The 25,332-nt window shown below is 36.4% G+C and overlaps 2 protein-coding genes and 1 pseudogene across 4 annotated transcripts; all 3 read right to left on the bottom strand.

Annotated features, from left to right (window-relative positions):
* Window positions 1-390: 390 nt before the first annotated feature.
* LOC107673432 (ankyrin repeat domain-containing protein 34B-like) lies at window positions 391-7,501 on the bottom strand. 2 transcript variants are annotated; one of them, XM_016467027.1, is made up of 4 exons: window positions 6,718-7,501; window positions 6,538-6,593; window positions 3,337-3,614; window positions 391-2,184 (listed from the first exon to the last, which is right to left on the bottom strand). In XM_016467027.1, the coding sequence occupies exons 3-4, from the start codon at window positions 3,537-3,539 to the stop codon at window positions 738-740; spliced, it is 1,650 nt and encodes a 549-aa protein (XP_016322513.1). In that variant the 5' UTR covers window positions 3,540-3,614; window positions 6,538-6,593; window positions 6,718-7,501; the 3' UTR covers window positions 391-737. The 2 variants fall into 2 exon arrangements, with proteins under 2 accessions (XP_016322513.1, XP_016322514.1); XM_016467028.1 differs by lacking the exons at window positions 6,538-6,593; window positions 6,718-7,501 and adding an exon at window positions 6,167-6,224.
* An 8-nt stretch (window positions 7,502-7,509) lies between these two features.
* LOC107673433 (dihydrofolate reductase-like) lies at window positions 7,510-12,252 on the bottom strand. Of its 2 annotated transcripts, none has more exons than XM_016467029.1 (6): window positions 12,084-12,252; window positions 11,144-11,199; window positions 10,939-11,044; window positions 10,717-10,843; window positions 9,971-10,086; window positions 7,510-8,527 (listed from the first exon to the last, which is right to left on the bottom strand). In XM_016467029.1, the coding sequence occupies exons 1-6, from the start codon at window positions 12,173-12,175 to the stop codon at window positions 8,446-8,448; spliced, it is 579 nt and encodes a 192-aa protein (XP_016322515.1). In that variant the 5' UTR covers window positions 12,176-12,252; the 3' UTR covers window positions 7,510-8,445. The 2 variants fall into 2 exon arrangements, with proteins under 2 accessions (XP_016322515.1, XP_016322516.1); XM_016467030.1 differs by having other exon boundaries at window positions 11,150-11,199.
* Window positions 12,253-19,323: 7,071 nt separating this feature from the next.
* LOC107673373 (beta,beta-carotene 9',10'-oxygenase-like) lies at window positions 19,324-23,303 on the bottom strand (annotated as a pseudogene).
* Between the last annotated feature and the right edge of the window lie 2,029 nt (window positions 23,304-25,332).

Genomic DNA, 25,332 nt, shown 5'->3' with positions numbered 1-25,332 from the left:
TATTATTATTATTTCTGTTGTTTCTAGAAGTAGTAATTTTGATAATAGTCAAAAGAAAAAAATAAAACCACGTTTGTCCAGTTTGTCCACAGAATAATTACACATTATTAAATAAAATGCGTCCCCGCACGAACCTCTACCTCAATTTCAGACTCAGTAATGTTTTTTTTTCTTTGTGCTCGTGCTTGTGTTTCAAGCATAGAAATTTGGATATTGGCGTGTGCTCTTTTATATGGTAATGATATTAATTTGGGGGAAAATATGAAAAGAGAAAATATGTTCTCAACATGTGTAATTGCATGCAGAATTAAGTGCACACTGTACAACACTTATATATGCAAGAAAGTGAAAGCAATATTTTATACTGAATTTATTTACAGTCAATGGGTAAATATACAAGGTCACAATATTTTCTTGTTTTGTAAATACTAAGACACTGCAGACATGAATCAGGTTTAAAGAGGAAGCAGTGCCTTAAACAGCAACGAAGTGTCAATTTTCTGATTCGGTACACTAATGAGTGAGATCACAAAGAACAGAAGTAAAGTGCAGTAAAGTTTACAAATGATCAAAACAAACATATATTCCCATTGTCCAGTCTGGAAAGTGCATAAAGGGAGTTGAGATATATAAATCGTACTTCAATCTAACATTTATTCTCTTCAGATTTCAGACTTAGTGTAGATTGACATATTACATTAAATCTCTATATTTACCCCAACCTTTCTTTGGGGTGTTTACTGACCAAAGATCTCCTCAAAATTGACCAGCTGCTTGATCAGCTCGGTTTGCATGGAGTGTCGTCTTAGCAGACTCTTCTTATTCTTGTGATCTCTGGGATGGCTCGGGGCACAGGGCACAAAATGCCTCGATCCAGAAACAATGGGTGTAGTTCCTGCCACAGGCTTGCTTCCACTGTTCAGGCCAACACTGGTATTGACTTTAATATCTGGAATGGGTGCATGCGGATTGAGAGGTGGCAGATAACCAGGCCGGGTCTGCGAGATATGATCTAGGAGCAGGGCTCCGGATCCCCTCCGCTCCAGCATGGCTGGGCTCCTCCTCTGAACGAGACTCTCCAGAGACTCTCTGGATCCAGAGAGAGTGGAGGAGCGGCTGGTAACAAGCCTGCGTTTCTCCGTCCCCCCGGTTCCTCCTCCTCCAGTCTTCCCGAGGTCCTCAGAGGGTTGGCTCCCAAATTGAGGCAACTGAGAGTCAGAACTGTAGTGGTCCATTCCAATGTTGCGCCGGCGAAACACATTGCGTAGGCTTGAAACGGCCAGGTTGGGAAGACAGTCTGGGTCCCGGTCCACAGGGGCAGCATCGGAGATGGATGCCTGTTTGAGGTTCTGATGTGAGGAAGAGTGTGGTAGCAGTTCACCATCATAAGACATTTTTCTACTGAGCCATTTCTGTTCTTTTGTTAGTTCTCTTTCAGCATCAGATGTTGTCTCAAAGGCTCTAAGCAGACCAGTAGAGTCCTTGACGTCGATGCTTTGGTGCCGAGCTAATGTCAGTGGAGGTTTGCAACTATTGTACCCAAAAGAGAGCTCCTCTTTGGGAGTGATATCTAGAAGCTCCTCGGTCAAGGATGAGGACTTACTTTGCTGTAGGAGCAGAGATGGAGGGATCTTCAGCCAGGGCTCAGAGTGAAGCCGCTGTAGATGCAACAGCTTCGCCACACTTGCTGCTTGCAGAGGGCTTGAATCTTGAGTCGGTGATCCTGGCTTGGATGTGGACAGTGTTGGTGTGGATCCCAGGGTCTCAGATTGGTTATTGGTGGGTGGTGAGATAAAAGGGGTACAGAGTTTAATTTCAGAAGGGCACATACATGACGCAGGGGCACAGTGCAACCGGTCCTCAAGATTTGGAGGAGGTGGTACATTCAGATACTGCTTGGTCATTTGTCTTCCGGACGGTAGTTTGTCTGTTGTAATGATGATAACCTCTTTGCCCTTGGCCTTGCAGGCGTCCAGCAGTACTCTCAGTGCATCCTTGTCTCCAGCGTTAACTGCATAGACCAGAGCGGAGGAACCAGTGTGGTCCTCCAAACTAGGGTCAGCTCCACTGGAGAGCAGAAGCGACAGCACCTCATCGCCTGCCCGCTCTGTGCAGGCATGCATTAGGGCGGTCTTACCAGACTTATCCTGAATGTTGGGGTCCGCACCATTTTCAAGAAGATACCTGTTGAGAAGATTGATTCGTCAGAGTGAGATCATAAAGGAATTGATCAGTGGCATATCAGAGTATCCATGGCAAATAAAAACAAAAAAAATCTTGTAATAAATGTGGTGTGCCAAGAAATATACTTTTGGTATTCATGTTTGTTTCAAGTGATTTTTAAAAACCTTTATGACAATTTTAAGAATGGATTCAGTTGTTAGCATTAAGCAATTCAAGATAAAATTTCAATATTTTCTTCACCCCTTGAATACACATGAGTGTAAACACACAAAAAATACGTTATACTTCTAAAGTTTGGGGTCTCATGCATTTATTTGATCAAAAATAAAGTAAAACAGTGATATTTTCAATTGTAATAACATTTTACAAGAACCATTTTCTACTTTAACATCTTTTAAAATGTGATGGCAAGCCATTCACAGTCTTCAGTGTTAAATAATCCTTAAGAAATCATGCTGATATGCTGATTTGGTGCCCAGGAAATTGCTTGGTGAGCATTTTCAACATTTTTTGTTATCAATGTTGAAAACAGCTGTGCTGCTTATTCTTGTGGAAACCCTAATGCATTTTTTCAGGATTCTTTGATGAATACAAAGTTCAAATGAACAGCATTTATTTGAAATCTTTTGTAGCATTACAAATGTCTTTACTATAATTGTTTAGCAATTTAATGCATTATTGCTAAATTAAGTCTAAATGTATTTTAAAGTAATGTTTTATTTTATATATTTAAAATATATATATCATAATCTTACAGTAATGTATCTTTAATGGCAAAACCTTTTTAATAATATTTGTAGTTTAAGAGAATTATTTGCCTTGACACATATTCATGCAGGTCTGTAGTAGTCTAAGAAATAAAAATAAGTTTATACCAAACTTCTTAAGATTTTCTTAAAAAAAAAGTTTTTTAATTAGACTTTTTTTCTTAATTATTTTATTTTAGGACACACATCTCACCCTGATTTTTTTCACTTAATGCCCCCTCCAAATACATCAAAATAAATTTCATTTTAGAAGTTTTAAACACACTCATCATACAGAAGTCATTGTACTGATGTATGAATAACATTTTTAATGTACTTAATTATAAACTAATATCCACATTTGATGGCACAATCAGCTGGTGTAATTAATTTACAGTAGGCCCACCTGATAATCTTGGGTTTTGGCACACTCTGAGCATCGGCATGGTGGCTTTTGCAGGCCACCATCAGTGGAGTTTCTCCTCTTTCATTACTCTCATTAATGTAAGCCCCTCCTTCCAGCAGCAGACGCGTCAACCTCAGGCGGCACAGATACACTGCTTTAAGCAAAGAGTTTCCGTCCGTCCGCACCTCTGTCGAGTCCTCCATGATTAAGTGGTGAGACCGTTGAGAGGCTAATGTCGAGTCGGCTCAGTGGATCATAGGAGCTGACTTCTTTGACTTCTGTCAGGCAAGAGAAGAAGAGCACACTGAATTAGAACCACAGTTTCTCAAGGTTTTTACTTAAGTGTCTGCCTTTTATCTGGTTCATTCGCTTCAAAGCAAACCTGATAACTCTTTGACATTGAAATGTTCTCTCCCTCTTTGGCTCAGAATAATATGCTAGAGAGGCCTCCTGCTCTAATCTAGGGTCTCTCGCCATTCACCGGGTAGACACTAATATGAAGATGTTTGTTATGATGACTACGTAGGTGGCACGTCTACTTGGCACTTGACAAAAAAGACATAAGAAAACTGAATTAGTTATCTAATCCCCTTTACATAAAATTGAATGACTCCCCTTTTATATTCTTTTAATTTTTGCTGAATATTTCTGTTCCCAGCATGCAATTAGGCAACATGTAAAGCAATATTCTGGGCTTAAAACAAGTTAAGCTAAATCGACAGCACTTTGGGCATATCTTTTTTTAAAAAGGAGATCAAAAATGTGGTTTATAGTAACCCTGCTGAAAAAAAAAACCCCCAGCTAAAACCAGCCTAGGCTGTTTGGCTGGTTTTAGATGGGTTTTGACCACTTCTTTAGCTGGTCAGGCTGGGAGACCAGGTGGCCAAACAGCTAAAAACCAGTTTGGTTTAATAATAATAAAAAATATTCCAATTGTTTCCATTTTAAGTGCATTGCTGTAACCTTGATGTTTGCTTTTTAACAGAAAAGGGACAGAGACTCATGAAAGTTATGATGCTGTCACAAGCTTAACTTGTACTGTACTTTCAAATTAGCGGGTGCAGTATAAGTGCTGTATTTAACATGTTAGCCTGCACCAGACATGCATAGTCTGTTCTTATAAGAACAATAGTTTTTCAGTAGGTTGAAATTCAATAGCTTGAGGCAGTCTGTATTTGCCTCATTGAACGATGGCATTCCTTTATGCAGTCTATTGTGCATGTGGCCTTGTTCTCTCAACTCAGAGCGGTTGCAGTGCACTCTTTATTTAACAAAGAGCGAGCGCGAGACTGCCTCAGTCAGGTTTATAAATGTGAATTCACTGGAGTTGAGGTAAGATGAGTAAGAGGATGAATCTTTTTGTGTCCTCCAATAAAAAATAAAAAGGATGAAAATCTGGGCTGACGCTTTAACTGCAGCTTTTCTTGGACGTGGAGGCAGCATGTGACAATGCTAAATGAGAGATTGCGTCAACACATTGGTTATACATTAAAAAAATGTGTGGATTAGAATACCTTTATGTTCCTAAATTTAATATTAGCCTTAAATATATCTGCCTTTCCATCCTCCATCCTCGTCTTTCTTTCTCCACGTGTATGCTAATAAAGCACTTTGTTCTGATAGTTTTTGCTTTTCAAATCAAGTTGTGCAGACATGCTAAAGTCCTGATTGGTCTGGTACAAGCACACTGCCTGATGCCTGCAGGACATTTCGGTTCAAGCTGCTAATTCCCAGAGCTCCCTGGGCTGGCATTTAAAACCACAGCTTTGTGTGCCATACCCCTAGTCTTCAATCGCCCTTGGGAACAGAGAGAATTTTTAATGACAGGCCTCTCTCTCTGTCGCTGCCTCGTGCTAAAAAGCATTGAGCAAATGAGGCCCAAAACAGCCGAGGGTGGTGATTGTTGCAGCGGCAGCGCTGAAGTGGAGCACCAAACAGACCACTTCACGCACCTGTATGCATCTGTGATTCATGCCAGATCACACAATACTTAATTCACCTCACAAATGGTGGGCTGATTTTGTCCCTCTCAAAACACCTGCAGGGAAAATGAAAACCCACTCTCTGTGACATCAACCGATAGCTGAATAAGAATAGTTTTTTGTATGTCTTGATTAATGAGGGTAATGAAAGCTTCCTCACTGTGCTTTCGAGGTTTGCCAGGATCAGGAGAATAAATTATAAGCCTCCTCAGCTGATACGAAGATACATTTCCATGTCCATACGATACATTTATATGCTAAACAGTGAAAGCAGCAAACCTAAGTATTTAAAGTTGATAATTTTAAACATCATTTAAATAAATGATGTTATATATAAATTATATACATATATTTTTATACTTAATCATTTTATGTTAAACAAAGAAATATTTTAATTAAACTTAAATTAACTTTACTTAAATTCATATTACATGTAGAGATATATACATGCACATATATAGTTGTAAAATTTAGTTTAAAAAAAGTACATTTCCATGTCCATACGATACATTTATATGCTAAACAGTGAAAGCAGCAAACCTAAGTATTTAAAGTTGATCATTTTAAACATCATTTAAATAAATGATTTTAATAAATTTTTATACTTAATCATTTTATGTTAAACAAAGAAATATTTTAATTAAACTTAAATAACTTTACTTAAATTCATATTACATGTAGAGATATATACATGCACATATAGTTGTAAAATTTAGTTTAAAAAAATCTCACGTTTATGTGGGAAAATCATATTTGAAAATGCTATTTGGTGAGAACTATTTATAATCTTATTTTTACAGACGAATAGAGCCAAGGTCAAATCTAATGAAAAAACTCTATTCACTCACATCATAAAGTTTTGCACAGATCTGCATCAAAAACCAAGACCAGCAGCTTCACAAAACTAAAAAAATATATGCATGAAATCTTTAATAACACAAAAAGTTAAAATGCATAAAAATGTATTGTTGCTTATTTCATTTAAAAAAGTATTCATACTTCTTAAGGGAGATGAGATTAGATCCTTACCTCTTTTAAACCAGTTGCAGCTCTAGTTTTCCAATAGCTTCCTGTGGCATGTCATCTTTGTAACAGACACTCACGTTTATGTGGGAAAATCATATTTGAAAATGCTATTTGGTGAGAACTATTTATAATCTTATTTTTACAGACGAATAGAGCCAAGGTCAAATCTAATGAAAAAACTCTATTCACTCACATCATAAAGTTTTGCACAGATCTGCATCAAAAACCAAGACCAGCAGCTTCACAAAACTAAAAAAATATATGCATGAAATCTTTAATAACACAAAAAGTTAAAATGCATAAAAATATATTGTTGCTTATTTCATTTAAAAAAGTATTCATACTTCTTAAGGAGATGAGATTAGATCCTTACCTCTTTTAAACCAGTTGCAGTTCTAGTTTTCCAATAGCTTCCTGTGGCATGTCATCTTTGTAACAGACAAGTAATCCAGGGGTGAGAATAAAGCTGGAGCTTGAAGTGGGAGATGAACGTGTGCAGATGTGCACTCACTGAGGGTGAATGAAAGAGTGGCACAGATAGAGGAGAGAGACGGAGAGAACAAGTGCCTGTGCTCTCATGTCTGGAAACAAGCTACCAACCTCAACACAGACCAAGTCCCTGTGTATCAGGAGGACAGTCAAGCTTAAAAGAGCCAGGTGACGCCAGTCCCTACACATCCAGCGTCAGGAAGCGATTGCTCTATTATTCTCACATTGCGAAAAAGGGTTATTGAACTCATATGCTGAGGTTGTGCGCAGATTCTAATTTGTTTCTAACTCTGATGTCAACACGCTCACATGATCGTGACTCCTATGGTGCAGTTACATCATTATGACACAACTGTCTCGCCTTTGAGGCAGCAGTTCAGCTCCTGAGGGATGTGCAGGGTGTGTATTATTGATCCATTTGAGTGATGCAGTCACTATAAATAAGCCTGTAACGATGGCACTAAAGAAAATGACAATAATAAGGCTCCTAATGTTATAATAATGGACAACTTGAAAAAAAGAAGAAAAAAACCAGAAAATCAGCAAGTCCACTGGTCTCCTTTACCTTTTGATTTGAAAAATCAACTCATTTGCATAAAATAATTAAAATGCAAAAACTTCTCAACTCTCTAGGTACTGTTTGTACCTTGAAAATAAATCCAAGTGCTACTTAAGGTGCATGTGCAAGGTAATTGGAATTCCAGTCAGGTTTATTTCAGCCTGGTTGTAAACATTCGTAGTACATTAGGCTGACATACCCGAAACCAATCAGCCTAAAAAGGTTTTGCCTGATTGCGGCATTTGGCTTTTTAAAATAGGGGTCATGAAGGAGTTTGTGTGGGTGAGAGAGAAAGTGCTAGTATTGCGACCCTTCTCTAAACTATATGACCTTTGTCAATCAGCCAGTCTGAAGACCAAACACATATGCATATTCATGAGAGCAGTCAGATCTTCAGGCTGGCTTAAGAGCAGACACTTCAGTTGCTATTGGATATGGAGATGAGCAGGTTGTCTTTTGCAGTTGGCAAGATGAAGAATAATTAACTGGATAGCAGATGTGGAAAAGAACATTTATGATAAAAATTAAGTATATTGTTTTCTGAATATTTGAAATGATAATCCAGGAACTAAACCTGATACTAATAAAATAAGATTCTGGTAGTGACAGTGGGAAAACAACTGTTTTTGCATATTTAAAAAAATTTGAGAAAAGGCCGCAAATAAGCAGAGACCTAGTGGTCAGCACTCTTGCAACATGTTGAGTTGTTGTGCTCATAGGAGATTGGATCCTATCAATTTCACCCTTTTACCCACCCTCTTGTCTTCTCATGATTTTCAGCCTACTTTCCACTTTGTATATAAAGTTGCAAATGCCACACATAAAATTTTATAATAAAAACATTTTAACTGTCCTAGAATCACATTTCATTTTTATTACTAAGGAAAGTGGACAGGAAATGTGGCAAAAAAAATGATAGGGGTGATGGGGGTCTGTCAGGCAATTACAAAACTCTGATTTAAAAACAGGTCTGAGCCACACAACATGTCAGAGCACTCGCATTACCCGGCCAGGCCACTTCTCCGACTTTAGCATCATGCTTAAAGGATCTTCTTAGTGGTCGGTGCTCTCATATACTTCAAATACATACTGAACACCATTCTCCTCCTGCACGCCCGTGGGTACACCCGGGAATCTGACCAGAAGGAAACAAGAGAGAGAAATAGAAGGAACAATAAGACATTACCCACACATTTCTATGGACTGATAAGAACTAAGAACTAGTTCTAAGAACACAAGAAAATATCACCTGCAGTACAAAACATAATACAGACACATACACAATTACATGCTTGTACTTTCATAAACTTCCATCCACTTTAGACTGGTATAGATTCTTGCTCACTGTGCCAATTAACTGTTGAAACCAATCAAATGAATTTGAGAACACAAATAATTTTGCTCTTTGTCAGATGAAGTGGCAGTGATGATCCTGTGTCAACATTCTGTGTGCATTTAACTTCTCTTTAAATGCTTATTGTGTGCCTGAGAGATGTGACATTTGGTGCGGCCCACCTTTGATGCTAGATGCTATTTTTACATAACAAGAGAGCTTTTTCTCCTCATTAATGTTCACTATTCTCTCTGGATACACAATACAGCATGTGTCTGTTCCAGTGCCAGTAAATCCATTAATCCCACTTTATTCAAGGACACGACCAGACAAATATTCCTAAACATACGTACAAAAAAGGTTGTACCTAAAAAAATGTGTTTCAAAACACTGAAGAGTTTTAGCCTTGACAAATGGCCTTTTGAAGTTTAACACTAAACTGAAGTATTAATATCACTCCTACAAATCATGTTATGAAACATTTTTTGCAAGCAATATGCAAATGAATTTATTCTGTAGGGCTCTTAAAAGCTCAAAATGAATGCAATACCATTTAATAGTTTGGGGTTGGTACCTTTTTTTTTCTTAGGTTTTTGAAAGAGGTATCTTATGCCCACTAAGGCTGCATCTATATGATCCAATATACAGTAATATTATGAAATAATATAACAATTTAAAACATCAGTTTTCTATTTTAAAATAGAATTTAAAAGCTCAAAATGAATGCAATACCATTTAATAGTTTGGGGTTGGTACCTTTTTTTTCTTAGGTTTTTGAAAGAGGTATCTTATGCCCACTAAGGCTGCATCTATATGATCCAAAATACAGTAATATTATGAAATAATACAACAATTTAAAACATCAGTTTTCTATTTTAAAATAGAATTTATTCCTCTAATGGCACAGCTGAATTTCCAGCAGCCATTACTCCAGTCTTCAGTGTCACATGATTCTTCAGAAATCATTCTAATATACTGATTTGATGCGCAATAAACATTTATTAGCATCAGTGTTAAAAATAGCTGTGCTGCATAATATTTTGTAGTAACAGTAATATTTTTTTAGGATTCTTTGATTAATAGAAAGTTCAAAACCACAGCATTTATTTGAGAGAGAAATCATTTGTAACATTATTAATATTTTCACTGTCACTTTAATGCAGCTGAGCAGCTGCCTTCAAGAACTGCAATGCTAAACTCTCTTCACATAGATGTAAGCATACAAACAACTGTATGAGTACTCACTCGGGCAAGAGCTTGTACTTGTCCATGTTAATGTCAGGTATGAATGTGTCGCAGTCAAACTGCTTGAGGACGCGTGTTACAAAAAGACGCCTGGGAGCAGAACTCTCCATCACCTCCTGAAGAACACAGCACAACATTCACAACGTGATTACAGTGTACAAGATATTAACAGAATGAGGAGGAAGGAGTATGAAGGAAGGGAGTCTTTTGTACATTTTGCCTTGAGGCAGTTTCCATAACAACTGATTATACAAAGATCTGACTAAACTGCGCTATAACTGAGATACAACTGATGTACAGGTGGGTGTATAATTTATATTTGTTGCATGCATATAACTGATGAAACAGCCCATTTTACCCTCAAATGAGGAACTATCAAACCACATTACAAAAATAATACAATTAATTTAATAAATAATTTGTATGATTGTATGATGCGTCTTAAATTTTAAAACTAGGTTGCAAAAAAAAATATATATTTTAATGTATTCAGAAATAAATGGAGAATGTGCATACAAACACATGGAACCGATCAAAAGCCATTCAATTGTGTAAACTATTATTTTGGATGCGATTAATCGTTTGACAGCACTAATATAATATTATATTATTTATAATAAGAGACCCTAGTAAAAAATCAATGACAGTTATAAGAGATTTAATGCATAGTCCGCATGTGTTTATACTTTTATAACATTTCTCTGAATTTCTCAACAGATATGACAGGCTTGCATAATTTTACCAACCTTGTACAGAGCGCTTCCGCCAATTATCCAAACCTGGTCCACTTGTTTTTCGAGCTCACTGCTGTCTAACAGATGGAGAGCTGAACTGAAGTCTGAAGCAAGGTAGTGAGCTCCCTCTGGGGCTGTCCTGTGTAGTGAGTGATAGAAACAGGCACTTTACTTTTATACAGGGTAGTGATTTAATACAAGATGAAAAAATTGTAAACATTAAAAGAGGATTACTTGAGCTCTCTGCTGAGAACAATGTTGATCCTGTTCTTCAGGGGTCTGTTTGCTGCAGGAATAGAGAACCAAGTCTTTCTGCCCATCAGGACCACATTCTTTTTACCTGTCAAATGACACACAGCATATATGATTTGGTTTAAGCTTTTAATCAATTCTGAACAAACAAATAAAATATGACAACAATAAGACAATGTAAGCATACTGTTACCCTCAACTAAAGGAGTCATGGTCATCTTCTGAAAGTGCTTGAATTCATTACTAAAAAGATATGAAAGATAAGAATCAAAGCGAATGGTTGGGATACATTAAAAAGTTTAGGAATATGTCAGGGGGTTTTCTATAGTAGTGTGTGTGGGCTTTGCTCTCATGGGGCAAATGTGCTGAATGTCGTTATTTACCAATGGACTCTAGGATAAAGGTCAAGCTTTTAACTAAAGATCTGTGGGTAACACTTTACTTGAAGGGGTGTGCATAAGACTGACATGACACCTTCATAATCATGATATGACACATGTCATGAATATGAAGGAGGTTTTATGCATGTTTATGACAACTGTCATTAAGTGTCATTCGCTCAGTTATGTCATTTTTAATGCAAATATGACATTATTTGACCTAACCCTACCCCTACCCTCACCCCTAACCATAGCCCATAACAAAGACATCTCAAACAATGTCATCTTTGCATTAAAAATGACATAACTGAGTGAATTACACTTAATGACAGTTGTCATAAACATGCATAAAAACCTTCATATTCATGACATGTGTCATATCATGATTATGTAGGTGTCATGTCATGATTATGAAGGTGTCATGTCAGTCTTATGGACACCCCTTCAAGTAAAGTGTAACCGATCTGTGCAATCATAAAATGTTCGATCTTAGGTTAACTTGACGTTACAACTTACGCTAATATTCTTCATTCTACCATTCTTTCCTCATATGTTTAGTACGATGCTTTTACTTTATTAATTTTTCAATAATCATTCAGTTTGCACAACTGCAAACGTTACAACTTATAGCTGTTGCGAAACACAAAACTCATGACACAGGGCGCTAGAAATCTACAAACACCTCTTATATTATTGAATCAATAATCAGAACATTAGCTGGAGATTTAGCAACAAACACGAGCTCACCTTAGTCTTATTGGATGCCATGGCAGATTTCCATTTTTCCCTATTCCCATGTCTGGACAAACAGCTACAATAGAGTTGAGTATTCGAGACATAACTGACCTGAGTGTAATAAACAAATTACACTTTAGCTAGCACGCACAGTCTTCTTCCCGCCAGCGAATTTACGAATAAGTACGTCAAACGCTTGGCTCATGAATATGAATTACGTTGTGGGACGCCGATGAACTGATTTGCTCTAGGAATAAGTTCGCGCTAGTAAACTGGCCAATCAGCATATTATTATTGTGAAGGCTTCGCGCCACAGTAAAAGGAGCCAATGAAGAAAGAGTGCAGTACACAAACAGAAAGCAGCTTTGAATAAAATTTCAATGTATAGAAAGTATAAAATCAGGAGTGGATAGACAAATATATAAATAAACACAACACAATTTTAGAGAGTACCAGATTTTATTGATACACGTGTTATTATTATTGTTTACTAAACATTTTATTACACCAACACTTTTACCAGCAACATTAAAACCGCAGATGGTTTAAAGGTTGTGATAAAATAAAAAATTAAAAAGTGATAAAAAATTAAAAAGTACATTTACTTGCTCTTATTCTGGGACTTTTGCATAGAAACATCAGTTATTCTAATATAACAAAGTGCATGACACTTTTATCTTTGTAAAAAAAACTTAGTTTGTAATGAACAGCTGGGTCATCTTTAAAAAAAAGTGCCTTTCTAAAACAAAACTTTATGGGTTAAAAAATACAGACTGTTTGTGGTAAACAATTTTAAATCTCAAAGGCCATGTGTATATATGGATAGAAAATTACAAAGGACAATTTATAAATCTGATTATAAGCAGTACATTGTAATTTTGGTTAACTTTATTAGTTTTATCTTTGTATCAGCAACACATATATTTTCCAATTTCATATATCAATTACATAAATATATAATTACATTACATTCATCTTTTTTTGTAATTCTAGGCACCTGTGAAAGATACAAATATAAATCAACAAAATCACATAGTGACATACAACTCATTTTCAATCTTAGCAAGGCCTTTTCTTTCCCCAGCTCATGTCCATGTTATTTGCAGCGTATGGCGCCTCCTTTTGGCTTTGCATTGTAACTTTGTGATATTGCTCAAAGTCAATGCCCAGCAGCCACTCAAATCCAAATGAGACAGGCGCCTACAAGTGTTTACAATATGTATTACAGTCTCCATAGAGATATCTGAGCGGTTCAGGCTAGCAGATCTGAGGCAGTGCAGTGGGGGACTATCTAGGGCTCCGAGGGGTTTGGCCCAATGATTCAGGACAAGTTTGAACACAGGGTCCAGTCGACAGGGAACAGCGATTAGTGAGAGCTTCTGAAGGAGTGAAGCGCCTCTAAGTAGTGCCCACAGCACTCCCTTCAGAGACCTCCAACACAATGCAGGCTTCAAATGTCGCTCATCCAGGGAAAAACTGTTGGGAAAAAAGAACAGATAACAGTAACCCGCAGATTCGATTGTAATGGGAAAACGCATCAGCATAAAGTTTAGCAAGAATGACTAACTTTAGTGTTAAAGAGCGGAGGTGTGGAATGCATGGCAGATTAGAAAGAAGGCCTTCGTCTTCACCCTCCTCCTCCTCCTCCTCCTCCTCTCCATTCAAATTATTCCTGGGTGGGTCTAAATGAACAGTGAGAGAAGTGAGTCTGGGACAGGCATGAATGAGCTCCAGAAGAGGAATATGTCCATCAGCTTTGATGCCTTCCAAGGTGAGTGAAAGCAGATGTGAGCCTGCGGCTTTAAGTGCTGGAACCAGTTCAGACAGAAGACCAGCAAACTGTAGAGAAAGACAGCTTAGCTGTCCAGAAAACGTACCAAGTCCTCTGGCTAAAACTGCTGCCTGTTCAAAGCTGTCAACATTATCATCCACATTGTTCTGGAGACAGTCCAAAGACAGGACACGCAGTTCAGGGCAGACCTTCCCTACCGCCTCTAAAGTATCCAGAGACAGTCCTTGTACATCCCTGAGAGATGTTGTCACACTATCCCTTCCATTACAAGCTCTACTTCTACATCCATCTTTTTCGCAACCATCTCCTGAAGTCCTTGTCCATTCATTTATATCAGTACTATCACTAGCATCTGTCTGACTCTCCTCTAATGATAAAAATTCATCTATTTTTCCTTCCAAAGTAAAACTTTCCTCTCTATCTGTACTCAGTAAACTGCTGTCTTTCAAGTGGTCTTCGTGTGTTCGCTTCGCCCACATGTCTTTAAGAAGCGGCACACCTTCTTGACTACTGAACTCCTCAGTCACCTCAAACTGCTTGTTCTGTATGAGAGCACAAGCCTGTCCCAATCCCTCCATTGCCAACCTCTGAAGACCAGGTAAGCTGAGCAGGAGAAACGCAACTGCAGCTACTGCATGTGAGCATAAGAGACTTCTTTCAAAAACATAAAAACCAACCCAAACTTTTAAACAGTATGTATACATTTTTATTATATTAATAGTATATTATATTTGACTATTTACTAATAATTTTATTATTATTTCATGATTATTTTTATTGTATTATAAGTATTATCTTTTTGTAGTTTTGTCACATTAAAAGTAAAAAATTATGGCTTCCACTGCACACTAACTAAAAACTTTTCAGTGCTACTGACTGAAACAAGATGTGTAACAACAGTATTTTATTTACCAAGGCTTACCTAAAAAAAAAAATTAAATTCTATTCTTTTGCTGCACTGTTGGCACTGCTAAATTGATGGAAATTTGGAAGTAATTGGCGTATCTGGTATTTGCGGTCTGATATGGTTAACTTTAAATTTAGTTCACTGAAGCCTTACAAGCACGTTTACGCAAACGGTGGGCAAATACGAAATATACTTAGAAAGGGGTGTGTGTGTGTGTTTAACCTGGCAGCGTATCTCGATAAGAGAGTAGAGGTTGGCATTGACAAGGCTGCAGGCCGATGTGAGGGACAAACAGCTCAGCTGCGGGAGCAGAAGGAGATGCAGGGCAGCACGTGTCAACAAATTACGCGAGGACAGGATGCACAACAGCTCTTCCAACAACTCGCCAGCTAAAAGAGAAACACACAGATAACACTCACTTATGTACACATGTTCTCAAGGTGTATATTTGCAGAACTCGCGTAATGAGCTGAAGGGACCCATGATGTATCTGAAGAAATACTGGTCCATGTATTTTTGGGTATAATCTTTTGCCCACATCTCCTTCATGTTCTCGGCTAGGCTTTGAAGACAAAGGCCAATCAGTGTGGATGGTTCATCGTCATCCTCAGTCCATTCATTCTTCCGTTTATTCTTCCTCTGACGTTCTCTCTCCGGTGTGGGCTCAAGTTGCCGGAACAAGGGCATATTTCACCCTGACAGTTACTGACATAGATAAAGACAATGAATTAATTTATCATAAAGCAGAACGGTCATTTGGAGCCACACCTCACCTGTACAGATCTGTGCTCAGTGTATAGTTCTTTTAAAAATAGTTTAAGACTTATAAATATAGGAGAAAACCTATTTGAAAATACACGATTGACCAAAATACAGACTGTGTAAATAGTTAAAACAGCAAGTGAACGCTATGTCAGGTCATAATTGAAAATATCAGTGTCGTACAACAGTAAATTTAAATTAAGTTGACTAAAAACAGGTCTTAACAGTTTGAAGATCCATTTTGTGCTTCTTTGTAAAGACATTACCTTATTTTCAGTCTAAACACAAGTCCATACGTTTGATCGATTCATAAATATATTATTGAGGCTGGAACAACGAGAAATCACTGAATATGCAATGTCACTTACAAATGAACTACTGTAACGCGTCACCTTTGATCTAAACGCCCAAACACTTTCCTCGCTCCAGCAACAGCGTGTATTCATACAGTTTTGTATGAGACTTCAGGGTTATTAGCAGAAAGTATACAATTTCTATTTGATTTTATCCAGTTTTTCCAACAGGGTTTTTGAAGCCGAACCATATACCACACTGCCATAATCAAACACAGATCTGAGCAGTGCCACATAAATAGTTTTTAATGACGAACACTGCCCCCCCATGCCACTCCACTTACACATCTCATGATGTTTAATACCTTCTGACATTTTTCAATAACTTTGTTTATATGATCCACCCATGTAAGTTTTGAATCAAAATAAATACCTAAAAATTTAAAAACTCTAACTCTCTCTAAGGACCTCCCGTACATCTTCAAGTCTATTTCTGGTATAATCCTTTTCCTAGAGAAAATTATAGTCTTAGTCTTTTCTACTGAAAATTTAAATCCCCAATCACATGCCCATTCTTCTACCTTTCTAATTGCTTCTTGCATCATTCCATTAATATACAAAATATTCCTTCCCCTTTTCCATAGAGCTCCATCATCAGCGAAAAGAGATCGACCTACATCTTGCTGTACTTGATTAAATACATCATTAATCATTATGGAAAAAATTAATGGACTTATAACACTCCCTTGTGGAGTTCCATTTTCTATCTCACATCTGTTTGACAATTCATTTCCAATTCTCACCTGTATACTTCTGTACGCCATAAAATCTTTAATCCAATTGTAAATTCTTCCATCTATATTCATCATTTTCAGTTTTATCAAAAGTCCCTCCCTCCACATCATATCATATGCTTTCTCAACATCGAAAAATACTGCAATTACTGATTCTTTATTTACCTGAGCTTTTCTAATTTCATTTTCCAAACATACAACAGGGTCCATTGTTCCTCTTCCTTTTCTAAAACCACTTTGATATTTAGTTAATATTCCTCTCTTTTCCAATAAATATGTCAAACGGTCTGTAACCATCCTTTCCATTAATTTACACATATTTTAAGTAAGAGCTATTGGCCTATAATTAGATGGTTTAGAAGGATATTTGCCATGCTTTCTTATTGGAATTTTTATAGCTTCTTTCCAAGCATTTGGTAATCTTCCTTCCTCCCATACTCTATTATACAAATCTAAAAATTTGCCCATAGCCCCATCTTTAAGATGTTTCAACATTATATTTGTGATCTGATCTTTTCCTGGAGACGACAGTGTATTATTTAAATTACTAATTGCTCTTTTCAGTTCATCTAGAATAAACAGGAGGTTAACTGACTGATCTTCTATTCCCCCATTTTTTCCTAGATCTTCTAGATGTTGTCTCTTTGTTATTTCCCTCCTCCTCCTTCCTTCTTCACTCAAATTCCCTGACCCATGGATCTGTACAAATGTTTTTACCAACATTTCTGCTTTGTCCTTGTCTGTTACCGCAATTTCCCTTTCTGCTTCTAATACTGGATATACCCACTCTCTTTTATTCTTTGTCTTCTTCTTCTTCTTCTTCTGTGTTTTTTTTATTGGCAGTTGCAAACGAAGTGCATTACCGCCATCTACTGGACTGAGGTGTGATCTCATTGGGATGTCACATTTTTATTTTACTGTGTTAAAAAAAAAAACTAAATCCGGTTTCTTTCAGAAAGGTCATGATAGGCTTAATTATAGAATGTGTGCCAGGCAGACTCAATAGGAATTTTTTTTTTTTTTTTAATTGCAGTAAACAACAAGGATTACAGTACGTACAAAACAAACAGTAAAAAACAGTACGTACAAAACATACAAAATACCAATCAATAATAAACTACTTGAGGATTAATAGATAAAACATCACAGAAAAAAAAAACAATATAATATAATATAAAAATTCTTAAGAAAAGGACAGAAGAAAAAGAAAAAAAAAGAAAAAAAGGCACACAAATAGAAATACAAGTATTAGGGAAAAATCTTAAACATGGCACAAACATGGGGTTGTATGCTTTTTATTATTTCTAAAAAGCATACAAATTTCCTGAGACATGGCCTTTAAAACTATATTAAATTATTTTCTAGATACAGGAAAGTGATATCTTAAAATAAAATCTGAATAATTAAACAAATTGCCATCATTGTCAAACAACTGGTTCACTAACATCACTCCATTACTGAACCAGTTTTCCAGAAACAAGGATTTCCTCTTATGTAAAATATTACAGTCTCAATAGGAATTTTTTAAATCATTCCATTATTCGATGCCCTCTCTAGTTCTTTCCTTTTCTCAGAGTATTTTCTACATATCAAGCATTATAATATCACCAACAAGAAAACCATAGACTGTATAAAAACAAACCTTCAACATCAGTCTGATGCGCACTGGCAAATCGTTCCACAGGCATGGTGCTGCTACTAAAAAGGCACGGTCACAAAGAATCCTGGAAAAATGCATCACCATTTTTTGAGCACCAAATCAGCATGTTTCTGAATGACCATGTGTCACTGAAGACTGGATTAATGTTTTAAACGGTAACATTTCACATTATTAGGTCTACTGTTTTACTGTATTTTCAAATCAAATAAATGCAACTTTATGCTTTTGAACTTCTTACTGTGTGTGTATATATGTATGTGTGTGTGATTTTAATATTAATATTATATTTGATAAATCATTCTATAATTCATTATTTTCATATATATTATCTATCATCATTTTTGTCATATTCATTATTATCTGTTTTGTTATATTTAATCTAACATTAAAGTTAGGTCTTAGGGCTCCTAAAAACAGGTCTTACCAACAGTTTGAAGATCTGATTTGTGCTTCTTTACAAAGACATTACCTTATTTTCAGTCTAAACACAAGTTCATACGTTTGTATGGTCCATAAATGTACTGATGAGGCTGTTGTAATGAGAAATCACTGAATTGACTGAAAAAAGTCAAATGCATTTGAAGTAAAGAAAAAAATACAGTTGAAGTGTAAACTACCGCTTCCGTATAGCACAAGCGCCACCTAGTGATTTGGAGATCACTCGTGTTGCACTAGTGACTAATCGTTTGATGAAATTCACAAAAGTAGGAGATAAGCAAGCTATTTGGATCATGCTTGGACACCGTATTTATTTTTTATTCAGTGTTTTTTCGATATTATTATGTTTTTTTCTCCCCCCCAAAGTATCTCTGCCGATGTCTGTTGCACTTTATTTTGATATTTAAATGATACTGTATACAAAACAAGGGTAGTTGATGCATAAAATGTTCTTGTGTAACCTTAACTTGTTGAAACTGGATGGTCCTGCAGCATTAAGTACAAATATTCAATTTCATCTCTCGGTTAATTGTAAAATACAGCAAATATAGTTAATCAAAAAGCAAGCATGCCAGTTTTTCCATAATATTTAATGTCACTTAGCCATATACAAAATATGTAACATCTAATACAAACAAAATAAAGCTTATTCTAAAGATTACATAGCTGGTTTTACTTTTATGAGTTGATTTTTTTTTTTAGCTTATCTCATTGAAGAGTCCATGAGTGCCATACGGGATGTCCACTGGAACTTCTGCTCGCCCAAGCTCTGTGAAGGTCTTGGCATTAAGGACAAGGAGGAAACTGCTCTTTTTCTAAACAAAGTTACACAACATTATCACACCTGTCAAGACTGAATTGTTAGATTGAACTTTGACCAAATTAAGATTATATATTACTTATATAATATGTTCATATGTCATAAAATCAAGCCAGTTGAGCAACGATGACACCACGAACCTCACCTCTCTTGGTGTAATGACCACAGACATGACCACACCATCATCCTCATCCTTAGCATCAGGTGCTGGAACAAACACTGGCTCTGATGGGAACAAACCAGCGTGGCGCCACACCTACAGACAACAAGACAGACCAAACATTATATTCTCAATTATACTGAACTCAAACTCATCTCATAAAATTCTATTTTAATTTAAGACGGTACCTTTAGCTTCTTTCCTTCTAAATCCATCTTAAGCAGAGAGTCACCAAACACGTGTCCAAAGCCACAGGCTTCGAAGTACCGATAAGGACGAGCATTGTAATACGTGTAGTTAATCTGTGGGAACTCAAGACCACCATACTGCAACAGGTCATCATTGTAGAGATCTTCATGGCTCAGGAACACCTATAATTACCAAAGAGAAATGACTGTTATTGATATCCATAAATATTTTTTCCAGGCGCCCTCTTTGTTGCTCACATACCCCAGTTACAGTCTTCACAGCAGTGGCAGTGGTGTACGGCAAATTGATGAGGTTGTGGTCATTAGGCTCATCTTCCTTTACGTCCAGAGGCAGTACATATCTCCGTGGTAAGTTTGTACACAATGAATTGAAGAACTGGAAAAGCCAACAGATAAACACTGCATTAAAGTTACATTTTTATGAAACTGAAAGAGAGGTCAGCATTATCGACATTTTACATGCTTTGGACTGTGAAGGTGTTACCTTGTCAAGTTCTTCTCCAGACGCCTGAAGGTTTTCCATTGTGAAGTCACCAATCACAGTGCCATCATCTCCACAGCCCATGTCCATAATCAAATATCCATTATCCTCATATGCATTGATCTGGTGCAGTGTGAATATAGCACTGCTGTAGTATTTTGTCTTGATGAGCTGTGTGGATGAAAACATGGATGTTAGACATGAAGTGAGAGAAATACACAGTGCCTAGAAATCAGTATGATGATGTGATTCTGCCTTGCCTGGCCAGTGTGCCTGTCTGCCACATGGAAGATGGTTTCCAGTTCCGGGTTCCAGGACATGACTTTATGAAAGCTCTTTCCAGCAACGCTGTACAACATGAATTTCAGCGGATCTAGTTTGATTGGCTGCTCAATGAAGACTATGTAATTCTCTGACATGACTGCAAACATAAGGTAAAAAAAATGAACAAACACTTACAAAGAAAAACAGAAAAAAATGCATTATTTTCAGTTTGCCTGTTGGTGAAGATTATAATATATTGGACAATCTACATGAACAAATGTGTGGCCCACATTTCCAACCATGTGAAATTCGATGTAAATAGATGCAAAATAGTTCTTATAATATTACAGATCGATAAAGAAGCAGAAAAAAATCTAAAAATGCAAACATGGCAGGCAAATTCACCAAAACTGTGGTAGTATGATGGTTTCCTGGGGTCAGAAGCAGGAATAGAGCAAAGAATCTCTGCGCCTGAGAGATCAGCAACATCATTCTTTCCATTACCTGGCGGTACTCGGAGGATATGGTAGAAGAAGCCTTTGAGAAACAGAATAGGTGAAGTGTTTTTCGTTGTTGTTGTTCTTAAAATATGTTCTTATATCCCAGAATAATGTAAAAAAAATAAAAATAAAATAAAAAAGGAAGACATTCCAATATTGATTTTCCCAAAAGTTTGGCTCTGTGGTGCTTTCAAAACATTGGTTCATGTGTTTGGAGGCAGGAATATGTGTTTGTTTGACCAATTGCAGATTTGGTTTGGTTTTGAAAGAGTTATTATTTTTGCAGTCATGTTTGGTTTGATTAACAAAAAGAAGGCATTAGAGTTTAGCTGTGTTATAAAAAGAATAAGTGAGGCATCCCACCATTTCGGCCATATGAGTTTCCCAAGTTGTCCGTCACGGTCATAATGTGGATGAGCTGTTGCTGCATTAATTGCAATATATTCTGACCAATCCACCTTTGAAAAACAAAATCACATATGGATAACTGTTCATTTTAGGAAAAGACTATTTTTATTACTGTATCTGTCATATTTACCTTTTCTTTGGTTTCCAGGCTCACAGGGTCAATTCTGCGCATGAAGTTGGTTTCTGTGCTTACATAGAAATCTCCCTTGTACTTAACAAAGCTCACTCCTGCATTATCAGTCGCCTCTGTTAATCAAACACAACTGAGGATTAGAATGGGTTCAGATGAAGGTTTTGTAGTAATTGCATTAACTTTGACTATATTATACTTGTCCATTCTGATCTAATCTTTATAGATTATGGGCCTGCAGTCAGAGCATTCTGTCTGAATGATCTGAATTTATGATCGCATGCCACTGTCACCTCCAACTGATGCTTACTTGGAATCTGAAAATGTGAAAAGAATCGGGCAAAAATGTTCTTGCATGGGTCAGGTGTTGCCAGCGTGCCAAATTCAGACACCACAATTCGATTCTTCTCTGCATTTTGCACATAAGAGTCACTGCGCAAAAAACAGCTGCTGTAGGTCACCTGACCATCTTTAATGTGGAAACGATGCATCAAGGCCATGCCGTCAAACCAGTGGTTGAATCTGAGGAGGAACAGATGAAGCCAAATGAGCAAAGAAAACAACCAGATAAAAATGAACAGATCTTGCTGTGATTATAGCAATATTTTGCCCTCTTACTTGCTTTCACCAAACTCAAATCTTCCAGGTCCATTTCTTAGGAAGCTGCCAGTGATCCAGGAGGGAATTTCACCATTAATAACTGTACTAATGGGGTCTGGGGTCTCCTCCACAGAGCTCACAAGAGGACCAATGAACTCCAGACCACTGGCAGATGGCCGTTTTTTGTTAGCTGAGAAGAAATCACACCATAACAAATCAAATCATGGTGTGAGGTGTGACACAGGCAATGTGACGGATGATTAGACTGCACAGTGTTCTGGAGGACATCAGCGTTAATGGTATTTTACTTTTTTCATGAACTGAGTGCATTATACAGAGAATGTAAAGAAATAGCGGCAACTTAAGCGTGGCACTTGTGTTTCATTATCTCTTCTGTGTGTGTTGCCTTATGTTGCCTAATCCTGAACACCACCAAACCATGATATTATACCTAATTTACAACCACACTAGCTTTTAAAGTATAGTATTTCATAGACTTGAAAGAATGGTTCAGTTTTATAGCCAAAGTATTCTTGTATGAATGCCGGTTTAGCACAATCAATTAATTAATGCACCTGTTCCTTTTTACTAAATGACAACAGGGACAAGAAGAACCTAAGATAGCTTAGCCTACAGGCAATGCAATATAAAACTGATTGTTGATTGTCATTGATATCTAATCATACTGTTGATCAGACAACAGATGGTGTAAACCTTAAGGTATCAGTTCAAATTTTGCATATCTTAGTGTAATGTGTATCACCAGAAGTTATGGCTTGACAAAATACTATGATCATCCATGTGGCAAAACATAAAGGCCTAAGAGATGATTACATAACACTGAGATAAGGCTATAGTAATAGAGCACAGAAATGCTTACCTGACACTTTATACACTGAATCCTGTTTAGGTTTAGACATGACTTTGGCTGTTAAGATTCTCAATCTTAATAACATATGAAACACTACACAAAAAAGGTCGAACAGAAGAAGAATAACAGTAAGACCGACAATATAAGACCGTCCCATAAACACATGACAGGTTGGGATGGGCTAAATCTAAAGCAAAATGGACCTTGTACAGAGCCAAAGCAATATAGTGTGCCACTGTTCAGAGTGAACACATTAAATGCTTAACTGCTTCATTTATTTAGTCAGGTAGATTGTTACTGTGATCTCTAAAGTCAAGCTTTTCATGCCGTTTGATGAAGTACTGTAAGCTGAAAGATGATTTTCGTTTCATTTTATGAATATCACTGTTAAAAGTGACTGTAATGACATTCTTTATTTCTTTTCTGCCATCTAAAGAGATTACATACCTAGAATATAAATTTATTCCTTGTAACAATTTCTAAAACATCAACTACTAACACTGGAACAGAACGAGAAATAAAATACCTTTCTACAGATACAAATACAGTGCCATTCAAAAGCTTGGGATCAGTAAGATTTTTAATGTTTTTTAAAGAAGTTTCTTATGCTCATCAAGGCTGCATTTATTTAATCAAAAATAGAGAAAACATGTCATTTTGTGAAATATTATTGCAATTTAAAAGTAACCATTTTCTATTTTAATTCACTTTAAAATATAATTTGTGAAGCAAAACTGAATTTTTATTACTCATTACTCCAGTCTTTAGTGTCACATGATCCTTCAGAAATCATTCTAATATGCTGATTTATAATCAAAGTTGGAAACAGCTGTGCTGCTTAATGTTTTTTGGGACATGTGATACTTTTTTTTAAGGATTATCTGATAAACAGAAAGTTAAAAAGAACAGTGTTTATTCAAAATAGAAATTTTGATTTACAATATACACTATTCAAAAGTTTGGTGTCAGTAATTTTTTTTTCTTCCTTTTTTTTAAAGAAATTAATACTTTTATTCAGCAAGGATGTGTTAAATGGATAAAAAGCGATAGTAAGACTTTTATATTGTTAGAAAAGATTTCTATTTTGAATAAATGCTGTTCTTTTTAACATTTTATTCATCAAAGAATTAAAGTATCACAGAATGAAAAAGTATCACAGGTTCCAAAAAAAAAAAAAAAAATTAATAAATAAATCAAATAAGGCAGCACAACAGTTTCAACACTGATAATATATCAGCATATTAGAATGATTTCTGAAGGATCATGTGACACTGAAGACTGGTGTAATGGCTGATGAAAATTCATAGCTTCTGTGGTCACAGAAATAAATTATATTTTAAAGTCTATTAAAATAGGTAACCAACATTAGAAATTGCAGTAATATTTAACAATATTACTGTTTTTTTTTCTGTATTTTTGATCAATAAAATACAGCCTTGACGAGCATAAGAGACCCTTACTGATCCCAAACCTTTGAACGGCAGTGTTTAGGCCTATACACTCTTAAAAATAAAGGTGCTTCAAAAGGTTCTTCAAGCGATGCCATAGAAGAACCATTTTTGGTTCCACAAAGAACAATTCAGTCATAGGTTCTTTAAAGAACCATCTCTTTCTTAGCTTTTTATAATCTGAAGAACCTTCTTTCGCCACAAAGAACCTTTTGTGAAACAGAAAGGTTCTTCAGATGTTAAAGGTTCTTTATGGAACCATTTAGACAAAAAGGTTCTTCTATGGCATCGTGAAGCACCTTTATTTTTAAGAGTGTATAGGGAATATATTGTAAGGAAAACAGACCGAAATGACAACATCATGAAAACATATAACATTAAGTTACAGATTTCATTTTTTGTCATTTTATAAGATATTTTACGTGAGATAACAAAAGCCTTAACCTCATCAGCAGCAGTGTGACGCAACCACAGCATGACAATCTTATCCTCTGTTTGACAGACTTTTGTTGTAACTGCTTTGTCTTTGGACAACTGATAAACTCAGTGTTTGTGTATGTGTATATTCAGGTGTCTTTGTTCACATTAAATGTTCAGCTGTAATCAGCTCTAAATTTAAAACAAAACCTGTTGACAATGGTTATGTGTTTGAAGTGACATGTGGCATGTGGCCAAGTATGGTGACCCATACTAGGAATTAGTGCTCTGCATTTATCCCATCCAA

This window comes from Sinocyclocheilus anshuiensis, unplaced genomic scaffold (assembly GCF_001515605.1).
Source record: "Sinocyclocheilus anshuiensis isolate Anshui unplaced genomic scaffold, SAMN03320099.WGS_v1.1 scaffold508, whole genome shotgun sequence".
NCBI classification, from domain to species: Eukaryota; Metazoa; Chordata; class Actinopteri; order Cypriniformes; family Cyprinidae; genus Sinocyclocheilus; species Sinocyclocheilus anshuiensis.
Note: the sequence above shows the minus strand (reverse complement) of the source record. Positions and strands in the feature narration are given on the sequence as shown.

Excerpts from the sequence above, each read along its gene's own strand:
- LOC107673432 (XM_016467027.1), bottom strand. The coding sequence starts at position 3,539 with ATGGAGGACTCGACAGAGGTGCGGACGGACGGAAACTCTTTGCTTAAA. Across the intron at positions 2,185-3,336 it reads CCAAAACCCAAGATTATCAG|GTATCTTCTTGAAAATGGTG; the intron begins GTGGGCCTACTG and ends TCTTCTCAACAG.
- LOC107673433 (XM_016467029.1), bottom strand. The coding sequence starts at position 12,175 with ATGTCTCGAATACTCAACTCTATTGTAGCTGTTTGTCCAGACATGGGA. Across the intron at positions 11,045-11,143 it reads TCCTTTAGTTGAGGGTAACA|GTAAAAAGAATGTGGTCCTG; the intron begins GTATGCTTACAT and ends GTCATTTGACAG. Across the intron at positions 10,844-10,938 it reads GTTCTCAGCAGAGAGCTCAA|GACAGCCCCAGAGGGAGCTC; the intron begins GTAATCCTCTTT and ends CTCACTACACAG.